General features: G+C 34.1%; 1 protein-coding gene across 2 annotated transcripts; it reads right to left on the reverse strand.

Moving 5' to 3' along the window:
- Positions 1–8,984: 8,984 nt before the first annotated feature.
- mnx2b (motor neuron and pancreas homeobox 2b) lies at positions 8,985–13,970 on the reverse strand. Of its 2 annotated transcripts, none has more exons than XM_026204978.1 (3): positions 13,223–13,970; positions 10,966–11,126; positions 8,985–10,021 (listed from the first exon to the last, which is right to left on the reverse strand). In XM_026204978.1, the coding sequence occupies exons 1-3, from the start codon at positions 13,650–13,652 to the stop codon at positions 9,656–9,658; spliced, it is 957 nt and encodes a 318-aa protein (XP_026060763.1). In that variant the 5' UTR covers positions 13,653–13,970; the 3' UTR covers positions 8,985–9,655. The 2 variants fall into 2 exon arrangements, with proteins under 2 accessions (XP_026060763.1, XP_026060762.1); XM_026204977.1 differs by having other exon boundaries at positions 13,199–13,970.
- Positions 13,971–14,616: the final 646 nt, after the last annotated feature.

Raw genomic sequence — 14,616 nt, forward strand, 5'->3', positions numbered from 1 at the left:
TTAGGTTTTCTTGAAGGTTTCAGTATCTCCACTCGGGGGAGATGTTGCTCCAGTTGTGTTGTGATCTCTAGTGGACCGGTGCAGCAAACAGGAAGTGAGTATGCATTGACCAAATCTTGTGTGTGTGTGTGTGTAGTGAAGTGTCCTTATGCCCCAAAACATTGGTAATACAACGGTGTTTAAGAAACTAATACTGTCTTACGCTTCTGTGTATTGTGAACTTTTATTCCATATAAATTATGTACTTCTTCACAAATATATTAGTCATAGTTCCATGCATGGTATTTATGAAATTGCAGGGTATTGCCATCTGGTACATTATTTTATAATAACAGAGATAACTTTTTTCTTTTTTTAATTTTCAAAAATAAAGTTTTTATGTTATTGTGTTTTATTGTGTTAGTTAGTTGTACTTTACTTATTTATTTACCTAAGCAAAATAAACTGACAGCAGTTTGACAGAGGTTAATTGGAATGCACAATGAAGGATTGTGATTGAAAATTTTTAAAAACGGAGTTAGGCTAACTCTTCATATATATATATATATGTGTGTGTGTGTGTGTGTGTGTGTGTGTGTGCATACACACACACACACACACACACACACACATGTTTGTTTTTGTGAAAAGGTTCATCCAGGCGTAATGGTTTTTATACTGTACAAACTGTATATTCTATGGTCCTACACCAACCCTACACCTAACCCTAACCCTCACAGGAAACTTTGTGCATTTTTACTTTCTTAAAAAAAAACTAATTCTGTATGATTTATAAGCGTTTTGATAAATGGGGACATGTGTTATGTTCTCATAAGTCACCCTCTCCTTGTAATAACTGTGTTGTACCCATGTCATTATACAGAGTTGTGTCCTGATGTCACAAAAACATGTACACACACACACACACACTGTATATTGCATAAAGGAAAATAATTGCTTACAAAGAAAGCTTCTCTGCATGCCATTTTACTTAAACAGTGATATATACATGAGTTGTAATATTATATAGTTCCAACTTTCAATATTAGATATTACATAATTGTTGCCTCTTTTGAAAAAAGTCAACTGAAAATTTTAATCTGAATTCAGAAATAATCAAAATAAATAATCAAAAAATAGTTTGATGACAAACATTCTTTAGAATGTTGGCAGAAATTGAATACATTTATTTAGTAATATATCGGTGTCAAAGCAAGAAATATGAACATGTTCTTTGGACAGACATTTGGACAAATGAATCTGCTCCTGAAAAACAAATAGAAAATACTGAATGATGACAGGTTTGCTCTCTAACAATGTGATTTTTTGTTGTTGTTGTTGTTTATTCAGTGGCTGACCTTCACAAAAACAGTTTCCTCAATGACCACCTACTAAAAGTCTGATCACATCCCTGCTTGCTCTCTGCTGTTTTGAAGGTATGAAACTATTATTACAGGCTGTTTAGGCACCTAAATTTATGGTTTGTGGGGGTTGTGCAGGTCAAAAGTGACGTTCTGACTCAATGTTCATCATAATCAATCTCATCAATGACCTTACGCCACAGACGGGGACAGAGAGGCCATAAACTGCATATTATGGACACACGTTCACCTAAACATCGTCAGTTTCAGACAGAGAATGCAATGCACAGACATAGATACAGTTCCAGTGGGATGAATTACACTTTAATTAGCATTTCCATCCATGCAAACCATCCCACTTAAGTCCAGTCAGCCCTCCCTTGATAATCATTCATTATACAGAAGCAATGTTTATGGTCTGGGAGCGTGAGGGACTGGCCTCCATTGGCCGGCCGTCTCGGCTTTCATGATCCCGCAGGCTATGAAATGATGTCATGTTATAGTCCACATCAAGGTCAAAAAAACCTACTGTACCTTTGTTTTGTCTGAGGCTAATATTTTTTAGTACGTTTAATCAAAAAGCATACCTTATATGATGATTAGGGTGATGTTTGCAGACAGACTAAATTCATTTAGAACATCTTGCATTTCACCCCAACGGACAAAGGATAGATATTTATAGCATAAATAAAGATTGTCTGCATGGTTACATTATTTTCATGATAATTAAGCATATTTCCCACTCAGTCACTCTCACAAATTTCATAAATCTCAAAACTAAATGTGCTTAATGTTGTGCTGTATTCTTTTTTCTTAAATTAAAGCATAGAAAAATACTGCCAAGTATGAATACTTCAAATAAATAATATATCAGTATTTTTGCATATTTTTGAAGAATTTAAAATAATGTCATAATGCAATCAATCAACCAATAAGTAAGTAAAATAAATATATATATATATATATATATATATATATATATATATATATATATATTATTTATTTACATATACCATGGTCTATCACGTTTAAACCATCTGGTGGTAATCCGGCCTATTAATTATTTAAACCAGCTAATACTGTACCAATTATTGATCATGAAAGACCAGCTAAAAATCACCTTAGACTGGTTTTATCTGGATTTTCCAACAGAATATTTTGCTGTTTTGATGTTTGTTAATTACTACTGGTTGATTACTGGCCAAAAGAGTCTAACCACTGAAGTGAATACCTAGTTTTTGTTGTTTGTTCAAATCACTAACTCTGTAGAAATAATAATATTCATGCTTAATAAAAATACATCATCCTGTATGCAACCAATTGGTCACCTATGCAATACCAACACAATAAACCATCTCCTGCTTTATTGATTTAGTGATGAATCAATTAGTGAATTATTGAATTAGCCAGGGATTATGGGTCAGCGTTGAGTGCCTTTGATCCTCCAGAGTTTCTCTCCTTCAGTAAATCACAGATGTGCCATAAAGACCAGACCATTTGTTAAAGTTCTGTTGCATTGACACCATTTATTTTATTCCTTTCTGTTTGTTTCCAGGTTTAAATTAGATTTAGAATCCCAGACCATGTTTCCTTATTGGACACCACTGGGTTGAAGTTCACTTCTTTAAAACAATCATTGCAAAATCAGCTATAAATGTTAAGTTTAGGTAGGCCGAACATTGAAATTAGTCACTAGCGTATAAAAGAAAACATTAGCCGTTTTCTACGTGTACATTCAAAAATCACATCTCAAGGGTATAGGCCGATTATTTATTGCGGCAAGGAAAAACAAACACGGCCTTTTGCTGACTCCAAGCCAATCATAATCATCGTGACGGGTAGCTAGTCGCTTATCTTGATTATTAAGCCACATTTCGCATCTGTTTGATAGATTTCCCGCAAGCATAATAAATGCCTGTCCTGAACGCAAGCTTGCATTTTAAGAGAAAAGGCTGAGCCTTTTTCAATAAAGTTTATTACTAAAACTTGGCCTTTTTGTGTGTGTTTGAGCTGCGGTTAAAGTCGGGACAGATGTGAATTTATGGGGCCAGTCTCTCATTCTCTTACCTTCCCATTAGCTTAAGTGACACGACAAGGCCGAGGGAAATCTCAAGCAATAAGGGTGATTATTTTAAAAGATCACACAATCTGTTCATATTCCCGTAATGAGTCTGATTGATTAAACTACAGGGTATAAATATTTTACGGGGTCATGTCGCTCAAGTTATTGTTGCTGATTTGCCGGCAGACAAATTGGTAGAGTCGCATTTACTTATTCCACTATGAAACTGACATTTTCATGCGGATAAAAGGGAGTGGAGTAGAAAGCAAACTATATATAAAGCCGGGATATCTTTGATGCTATGCGTTCATGACTTTGGACGTATGGCAATGACGTAATGGTTAGAAGATACAGGTAGTCTTGAAGTGTTAAAACCACAAAACAACAATAAAACCACCTGAAGCATTTCATTGGAAATATGTTTTATAAATGTTCTGCCTAAAAGACAGATTGAGTGTTTTACTGTTATTAATACTAATCAACCTTTCCGACATGACTGTTTATATAAAAAAGTGGTTTTTGATCAAGAATCATTATTACTATTTGAACGGTTGGAAAACAACTCCAATCCAGTGGTTCTCCATCGTCCCATGAAGCTTCTAGTTGATTAAATAGGCAAAGATAAAAAATAAAATTAAATACAAAAAAAGTAATATATATAGTAATATAATATATATATATATATATATATATATATATATATATATATATATATATATATATATATATATATATATATATATATATATATATATATAGTAAAATAATATATAAAAATGAAAATATATACAGTATATGCACATTTCTTTAAAAAAAACTAAAATAGGAAATATTGTGAATTTTTTTGTTTGTTATGACTTATTTTGCTTGTTTTGTGTTATTTTGTCAAAAGTTATAATGAGGCCTTCTTCTTGAAAACCACTGCCATAATCTTAATAAATAAACCTAGTGTGTAATTTGTCTCATGCCAATAAATGGCATTTTGGACTACGCACACATCAAATCGTGACTTTTTGAGGGACTTCTAGGGTTCCCTTATGAAAATTAACCATGGTTTTACTACCAAAAAAAATAAAAATAATAATAATGTAATAATTCTAAACCATGGTAACCACAATTTAACTGTTTTTGTTACACTAACCATAGTTTAACCATGGTATTTGTAATTAAACTGTGGTTATACAAATGGTATAGTTAATATGGCATAAAACACTTGAATGATATTTGGTTGTTATTACTGTTGTTATATGTATTTTCAAAATAAGGTGGAAAATTGTACGAGACCAGCAATTACATAGAATTGTTTTTTTTTTCTTTCTTACACACACACACACACACACACATACATACTTAGCAACACTTCATAGATAGTCATCTTTTGCATTCTGTGACATCTTCCTTTATTTCACCTTCCCGTCAAATAGGCCTATGGAAAATTATCACCACTTTGGCTTATATAAAATGATCCACTGTAATAAACTGTAGTCCTCAGTATACCTAAAATCAGATCAGTTTTTGCTGATGTTATAGATGTTATAGATTTTTAAAGAAAATGTAACTGACATTTGTCTTGCTAGTTCTCAGTGCTTTTAACAGGTTGTTGTTTCTAAGGTATTGTGGGTGTCTTCTTATGAGCCCAAATCAATAAATCTGATCTCAAGAAATGACTCGGGTCCCTTCTTCAATTTTTTTTTTTTTTTCCAGCTATTTTATTGTCAGCCAAGCAAAAATATTACCACTTGTGTGTGCCATTTCTCTCTTCTCTTCTCTTCTCTTCTCTTCTCTTCTCTTCTCTTCTCTTCTCTTCTCTTCTCTTCTCTTCTCTTCTCTTCTCTTCTCTTCTCTTCTCTTCTCTATCAACACTTGTGATATGAAGTATAACTTATTTTAAGTTCTGTAGCATTCCTGTTGCTCAAACTGCAGATTATATGATGCATACAACTCCAAGGTCATGTGTTTGATTCCCAGAGGATGCATGAACAGATAAAATGTATATGTGGGTTGCTTTAGATTAAAGTGCCTGCCAAATGCAATGCAAATGTGCAATTTAGCTAATCAGGTAGACTGTATGAGGTGTCCTTTTCTTGACTTTAAAACCTATCCAGTGTGAAACTTTTGAGGGTTTCATTGACAACTCTCAAGTTGTAAAGTCTTATAATCTCCCGGCAGGAAGCGTATGTTATTCGCCTTACCCGGGAAATAAACCTGTGTAGTCCAATCTCTGAAAATGAGTAAACTCACTCAGACTGTCCTCGATGTCCCGGTCTGGTTGAGTTTTAACAAGGCAGAGGCACCTTTCTGAGGCCAGTTAAAAATGCATTTAATCACTGTATAAACATGCTGTCCCGGAGCCCCCAAGACAGCGAAGTTATGCTGTCTGCACTTGTTCTGCATTTAATCACTGCCCTCATACAAACGCCACAATAACGTGCCTTGTTTCAGTCGCATTCCCATCATTTATTTATTTATTTTCTGCCTTTTTTTGTGCATAAATGTAATAACCGTGATGACATCACCACCAAGGGCCTGATTGCTTTACTCCCTCTTCATTAACTTAATTATTTGACTATCAGTAAACCCGCCTGAGTAATTCATATTTGAGAGGCTGGGCTGTAAATAACCTCTTTCAGCTGGTTTATTATGTGGAGCACATTTGCAGTTCTCCAGCATGTTAATCAGCCTCATTGGTTGTGTCTGAATATGAAGGCAGCTGTCTTGCTGCCCATGAAGTCAGTGACTTAAAGGGATAGTTCACCTTAAACATTTTGTCATTAATTGCTCACTCTCATGTCAGTCCAAACCTGTAAGACCTTTGTTCATCTTCGGAGCACAAATTAAGATATTTTAGATTAAATCCGAGAGCTTTCTGACCCTGTACAGCAACACAACTGACACGCTCAAGGCCCAGAAAGGTAGTAAGGACATCACTAAAATAGTGGGTCAACCATAATGTTATGAAGCTACGGGAATACTTTTTGTGCACAAAGAAAACAAAAATAATGACTTTATTCATCCATTTCTTCTCTTCCGTGTCAGTTCATGAGAATACCACTTTGCATGTACTGATGTAACACGGGCTATTTTAAAGATGTCCTTACTACCTTTCTTGGCCTTGAATGTGTCAGATGCATTGCTGTCTATGCAGAGTTAGAAACCTCTGTTTTCATCAAAAATACCTTAATATGTGTTCTGAATATAAACAAAGCTCTTGCGGGTTTCGAACGATATGAGGCTGAGTAATTTAAGCTGCAGTAGGTAACTTTTGTAAATATATATTTTTTACATATTTGTTAAACCTGTCATTATGTCCTGACAGTAGAATATGAGACAGATAATCTGTGAAAAAATCAAGCTCCTCTGGCTCCTCCCAGTGTCCTATTGCCATTTGCAGTTACGGACCGCTCCCGTTAAGAAACAACCAATCAGAGCTGCGGTCCGTAGCTTTGTTTGTGTTCAAAATGTAGAAAAATGTATATAGTAACAAGTACACCATGAATCCATTTTCCAAACCGTGTTTTTAGCTTGTCCTGAATCACTAGGGTGCACCTATAATAAGTGTTTATATATTATATTTTAGATTGCTTCGGGAGTACCGCGGCGGAGTAACCCAGTACCTTTGTGATTCTTCATATACATAAACAGAGAGAAGTAGTTCCGGCTATTATGTTCTTCCGCAAGACGCAAGCAGTTCTGTTTATTAACTGCTAGAGCGTCAAAAGTTCCCTACCGCAGCTTTAATAACATAATTTTTATTTTTTGGGTGAACTATCCCTTTAAGTAATTTGCTTCTTTTAACCACTCTCTGAGATGCAATTTTGTCTCTTAAGTAGGCTATTATTCTGTTAAACATAAATATTATGTATGTAAATATGTCTACTACTCATTGAAATAAATACATTATTATATCATATGTCATAACATGCATTTTTAAGTGTCCATACTCCCAGAGATTGCATTGAGGTAACCATAACAATACTACACTTCTCGCACATGCTCTGTTGTGATTATTCGGCAGGACATCGGATAATTGGGTCATTATTTATTACATTTATATCACAAAAATATCAAAATAACTTTTGGGTATTTAAAGATCACCTTTAAAGTTGTAATGTAGCCTAATATTCACACTGTAGAGAAATGTAAACAAATATTACTTAAATATCTACATCTGAAAGCAAGCTTTATTCAAATTTTTAACACAATCATTTCCACAGTTTTGTTTTTCATTTCATTTATTTGCAGCTATTTACAGCAACAAATACAACATTGATATAGCAGTGTAACACCTCCCTTGCATCTTTCAATGGAAATAAATTACAGACTTAGACTTTCTTAAATAACATTAAAGAGAACAAACATTGAGCCACACATGAATGTAACCATGACATATAGAAATATACATGCCTCCAGCTCTTTTCCATCACACAAGTAAATGATGCATATGAGAGGTGGAGAGAAGGTTAAAAAAATGCACATAAATATTTATGTGTATGCACATTGTACCTTTCAACAAAACAAAAATATGATAAATGAATTATAAAACAATGTATTTCAAGCTTATATAATGCCTTATAGTTGTTCTGGTTTGACGCTTTGGTGGACTATAATGAGTTTATCCTTGTAGTCTCAGGAATTGATTGAATTATGAAAAGTGCATTTTTCATACCACAATGAAGTTTGCTGTGGATTGTGGAGGACTATCAGCTGCCTGAAACACAATGACCACCAACTTTCTGACCTGGACATGGAAGCGGAAGGTCAAGCACCCTCTAGAGAATCTCCGGGGAAATGCATCTATTTCAGATACCTTTTATAAAATTATTATTATTATTATTATTATTTCATTTATTTATTTTGCTATTAATATGTATTAAGATTCAGTAAAACATTAATTTGTAAGATTTCAGAAAAGATGCTTACATTACTTCTTTGGAATAATGTGCGCTAATGAATCTGGCACAATAAGAGCAGAAATGTAGTAAGAAGGCTAATTTAGATTTTCTATTCACTTTTTTTTTTTTTTTTTTCTGTTACTGTATGTTTAGTGGATGATTATTTGCAGCTGATAATTATAAACCAAAAGTGTTTTACTGCAAAAACTGCACGTCTGATTCTATTTACAATGAACAAAAATAATAAATTAACATTTATGTCTTGAAACAAGACTTAGCTCTCGGACATTAAATCATAAATTGTGCATAGGCTTTCTGATAATTAGGTGACTAATTTAAAATGCTCTACATAGGCAGCATATTCATGTGGCACACAAATAATGCCTCTTGTAAACAATTGATTCCAAAAGAGGTTAAAATTGGAATGTTGCTTGCTAAATTAGCTAAATTATATTCTATATAGCAAACATTAGGTACCGTACTGTTTATTATTTTTTATGATATTGAATTAATTATATATACACTACCATTCAAAAGGTTGGATCTTGTGTTCACCAAGCCTGCAATTACTTTTGTTCAAAGAAAAAAAAAAAAAAAAAACGGTAACAACAATCATTTTGTGAAATATCATTACATTTTAAAATAACCATTTTCTTTTTTAAATTTATTGTAAAATGTTTACTTCTGCGATGCAAAGCTGAATTTTCAGCACCATTACTCCAATCTTCAGTGTCACATGATCCTTCAGAATTCATCTAATGTTGATTTGATGAATAGGAAACATTTCTTCCTTATTATTATTATATTTTGTATTGCATTTTGAAATCGGTTAAATAATCTTTTTTTTTCAAGATTATTTGATACATGTAAAAGTTTAAAAGAACAGAAATTAATTATTTGTAACACTATTCATTGTCATTTTTTATTAATTTTATACATCCTTGCTGAATAAAAGTATCAATTTCCTTCAAAGAATCTTGATAACCCCATACTTTATCAAGTGTGTGTGTGTGTGTGTGTGTGTGTGTAGAGAGAGAGAGAGAGAGAGAGAGAGATTCTGTGATGCCCTTTGCTGTCTACAAAGATTTGGATCTGTTCTGTGTTTTGGAACACACCTTGAATGTTTATTATTATATTTAATGTTTACTCTGTATGAGTGACATTGACTCCTGTACTTACCAACACCATCAAATGTTGATGAAATTAGTTCTGGTGATTGGCTTTTCGTGTGTCTTTCAGTGGCTAAATATTTTGGCATTTATAGTCTCTGTTCTTTAATTTTACTGTTGCCACAGTCAGACCACAGAACAGGGCTGTAATGCTGCTGGGAATTTATGTTCAGTTTCCATATAAATATGTTTTCATAACCCTGCCCCAATCTTCCTGTCGCCTCCTCCCACCTCCTCCATGTCGTCCTCTGAGAACGGGCTGTCGGGGTGGTATCTTAACGCAGACGCGTGATGCAGAAAGTCTGGTACATCAAGGTTGTCATTTATGAATTTGTGTTGCCCTTCCTCCTCGTCTTCCTCATCGTCTTCCTCAATATCGTCCTCCTCCTCATGCTCCTCCACACTCTGAGCGATGGCCCTGCGACTGTCCCTTCCTGCTCTCTCATTGGTCGATTTGGTTCCCCCGCGTTGACGATCCACCTCGACCTGCGCGGCCTGTTCTTTAGCCTTACGACTGCGTTTCCACTTCATTCTGCGGTTCTGGAACCAGATCTTGACCTGTTTTAGAAACAATCCCATAAGTTTAGCAACAAAATAACCATATTCTACCAATAAACCAATAGAGAAGTATACAAAATAATTGATGGATTCTAGACACCAGTGATGAGTTTTATGTTTATTTTGTTTGTCCATCCTAATGAGTAGAATTGAATATGATGACCATTTTACACACACACACACACACACACACACACACACACACACACACACACACACACACACACACACACACACACACACACACACACACATATATATATATATATATATATATATATATATATATATATATATATATATATATATATATATATATATATATATATATATATATTAGTAAATTAATACTTTTTTTTTTTTAGGAAGGGTAAAGTTAGAATTAATCAAAAGTGGCAGTTAAGACTTTTAAGTAACACAAGATTTCAATGTATCGAATATTCCTGAAAATGATTCAAAGTTTTCGCAAAAAAAAAAAATTTAAATTAATAATTATTAAATTAAATAAATAAATTATAATTATTATTATTATATATCATTTTATAAATGTTGATAATAACGAACTGTTTGAGTATCGAATCAGGATATCCTTTCTGAAAGATCATGTAACACTGAAAACTGGAGTTATGATGCTGAAAATTCTGTTCTGATCATCAGAATGAATTACATTTTCAAATATATTAAAATAGAAAATAGTTATTTATAATTGTAATAGTATTTCACAATAAAGTTTTTGTTATTAATTTTATTATTAAATAAATGCAGCATTGGTGAGCATAAGTAACTACTTTTAAAAACACTTAAAAATCTTACAAATCCCCAATCTTTGAACGGTCGTGTATCAAAGCAACATGGTGTTGAGATTTTTTTTTTTTTTCATAATCTAAAACGTCTGTTTATCATTTGTTCCACTCTCTCATCCTCTCACTTTCCCACTCCTTTACCTGTGTCTCCGTCAGCATGAGTGATGTGGCCACTTCGAAGCGTTTGGGTCTGGAAAGGTACTTGTTGAGTTTAAACTGGTTTTCCAGCTCCAGTAGTTGTTGACTGGTGAATGCTGTCCGCGGTCTACGACATTTCCCCATCAAACCGGACTGGGGGGCGGCTGTAAGACAAATAGAAAGAATGTGGACATGAATACATCGTAACAGAAATTATGACCAGATCATACACAAAAGACATATAAATGAATGTTTCTAATGTGTGGTTTTGATGCTAGAATGATTCTGTAATCATCTAAGCGGTTTGTTCAAGCCTGGGCACTGCTAACAAGTGCAATTATTCTGCTGCAGTTTAACACTACTTTATGCTGATCTAATATAAAACTTTAAAATAAGAGCATAAATGTTTAACACTAACATCATAGCTAAACCTGTAAATCTGTTCCAAATTAATAACAGGCCTCTTGTGCCTGTATATAAAAATTAAGCACCAGCCAAAAGGGATGCAAGCAAGGAACTGTAATCCACGTTTAGATTATTTTTATGAGATTTTTGTCTCTTTTATATAATGTCAAGGACTTGTAGGGTCAGACACGCACACACACACACACACACAAAAGAAAGCCCAGAATTTGCTGCTATCATTTACCATAATAGCTTTACTGCAGCTTATTGTTAAGAGGAAGCAGGGCTGGGCGGCCATAAAACGCAAGAGCAAGCCATTAACTTAATGAAAATTCAATGAACGCTTTTGGGATTTTATTGATGAACTACAGTATGTTTAAGGTGTTTGTTTATAGTTTCCCTCTCACACAAAGACAATTCCATCCAGCTGACATTTATGGCTTTATAAAGAAGCCCAAAATAAAATTATATTATTACAGTTTGGTGTAAATCCTGGTAAGACAATGTGGACCATTGTTCAGTTAGAGTGTCAGAATGACTTTATTGTTGAGTTGTCGTTTCTTTAACTATCCAAGGATAATATAATCTTTCAATCATGTGTATGACGATTGCAATGTCTGGTAAATATATGGACTATTTTCACAACATATTGTTTTTTATTATTATTATATTATGTATTTAAATGTCTGCTTTCAGTTTGTAAAAATATGTTTCCCTCTATTTTGGTTATTAGCTATTTTTAAATACAAATACATTTAGAAATGACTAATATTTGGTCATAATTTCCTGATACTGCCTTATCATTGTAAGTCAGCAAACTAATTTCACCATGTGACCACCATGATTTCAGTTCAATAATCCATCAAACAGGAGTTATAAACATTATAATTGCTTAGTGACAAATTAACTCCAGGTCTTTCGAGAGTCACAGGTGTGTAAGCACATCTCTCCCTGTGTTTGCTTTTCCTCACCTTTGATTACGTTGAAAAGGATTTCATGAGCTTTTACAATATTTGCTTTCAAACTGACAATGGCGGTAATGCAACACAATTTGGTCTATGACAGTAATGATGCTATAATGATGGAGGTGTACAAATAATAAGGGTAGACCTTATTCTGTTTTCCCTCATTTATTTCAAAGGCTTTTGTCGTTTTTAATTACATAAACATTTTAATTTGCTTATGTGAATTGGGAATTTCAAAACTGGAATAAAGCATTATTTCTTTTGAACATTGTTAGAACACTTTTTAAATGAACTTAAGTAACTTTTAAATAAAATGTGAATATTGTGTAGCCTAATTATTTACAGCTCAGTCAGTGATATACAAGTAAATGTCAAGTTGACAAGTAAATGTCAATAAACTAATTTATATTTAAAATTCTATAATTAATGGGTTTGTCCTAAATGCACATCAACTTTTTGAACAGATTATTGTTGAATTATTAATGAAAAGTTAAAAAGTGACGCTCAGATTTTATGAACAAGCCTTTTTCGATCATATATATATATATATATATATATATATATATATATATATATATATATATAATGCTGAACAGAATTTTAATTTATGCATTCAAAAAAAAAAACATTATTCTTATGCACTGTAAAAATATGTTTTTCTTTCTTTTATTTTTTTTTATTATTGCAGTACGTTTTACAAGAAAATACTTAATGTGTTATATGCCGTTTCTTTGGTCTTTCAAAATGTTCCTGGCATTTACTAGCGTTTCTGAGTGAAAATTGCTGCATACAAATTTTTTTGTGCATATTCGATTTCCAAAAGAAATGTGTAATGTTTATTAGTGACTTAACAGGTTGTTACCCACTCATCTGAATGCTACTCCACTCACAGGTGTATTCGGGCAGTCGTGGTACCATGATGCTAGCTCGTATCCAGTGCTCCAGCGGTAAAGATCCGGCCATCGCCGCCGCCTTCAGCTGCTCATGGTACGGCTGCGTCAGCTGCGTAAAACCCGAGTACGCCATGGCAGGGTGCTGACCTCCCAGAGCTGAAAAGGGGTACATGGGTGTCGTGTACATGCCTGGAAGCGAAGTGAGTCCTGGGTGTGGGAGATTGAGCAGCCCTGGTTTAGGTATGATTCCGGTTTGGAGGTGTATGGCACCGGGGGTCGCGCGCGGGGATGGAGTGTTGGCGCGCCTGCAGGACACCGGGCTGCCCGTCGGGCTGTCGCTGCTCAGTCCAGGTGATACTTCTCGAGTCCCTCGACGTGGTTCTTCAGCCAGAAGGGCGTCGATCCTGAAGTTCTTTGATTTTTCCATTACAACGCTTTGAGGGTGTTTTGCAGGAAGACACTTGGATAGCTGCGTTTTACGCGCTTATACATGCGTTTTAATCGCGATTACTGATTTCTGTTATATTATAACTTGGATATTTTGAGTTTAGTCTAACTGATATTTACCCATTTGGAACCAGGAGACTCACAGAATATTTAAAGCAGCCTATCTCTGAAACTTTACGCTCAAAAAAAAGAAAATCGCTAAGAAAGGATACGATTCGCTTAATCGTATTATATATTTCGGCGCTCTCTCCTGTTTTGAACTGTATCTCTGTCATATGCTCTGCTCTCTGAACCTCCCCGCGCGTTCACAACTCACTCATAACGGCTGTGTGAGCGTTGATTGGCTGCAGAGGATGTCCTTCGGGAGTCGATCACTTGACATTTTTCTAATTAACTAATCATGCTGTAGTATAGACACTTCGAGCAAGTCCTTGGACTGAGAGGTGGTCCTCAACCAACATCAGAGCGGAGCCATATGCGAAGTTTCCAAAGTGCCTGTCATCAGGCGTTTCTCATCCTCTCTGTGGCTCGCCAGTAATTCAATTAAATGCACTTGTTGCAAGTTTAAAAGTATCACTAAATCATCAAGAATCGATCAAATAAGCAAATAATAATTTATTGTAGCTGTGATTATTTACTTATAGACCTGAAACATGTAAATCATAATTATAAAGTAAATGTATAATATAAAATATGATGTATTATTATTATTATTCAATATCAGATAAAATAAATTGAAAAAAAGGATAATCTCAAAGAGCAGTTGTCCAAGATGTATCCTACACAGTAAAACTAATAAGTGATGTAATATTTTTTACGACTTATTTAAAGAATCTCGGCTATAATATCAAGATAATTGCATTTTACGACATCGTAGTCCATAAAATTGTGCATTAGCTTATATATTTAGGATTTACTCTTCATGTCACGTCAAATATTTGCAG

Source organism: Carassius auratus, chromosome 26, assembly GCF_003368295.1.
Source record: "Carassius auratus strain Wakin chromosome 26, ASM336829v1, whole genome shotgun sequence".
Lineage (NCBI taxonomy): Eukaryota > Metazoa > Chordata > Actinopteri > Cypriniformes > Cyprinidae > Carassius > Carassius auratus.

Excerpts from the sequence above, each read along its gene's own strand:
- mnx2b (XM_026204977.1), bottom strand. The coding sequence starts at position 13,652 with ATGGAAAAATCAAAGAACTTCAGGATCGACGCCCTTCTGGCTGAAGAA. Across the intron at positions 11,127-13,198 it reads GTGGAGTAGCATTCAGATGA|CCGCCCCCCAGTCCGGTTTG; the intron begins GTGGGTAACAAC and ends TTTGTCTTACAG. Across the intron at positions 10,022-10,965 it reads TCATGCTGACGGAGACACAG|GTCAAGATCTGGTTCCAGAA; the intron begins GTAAAGGAGTGG and ends TTTCTAAAACAG.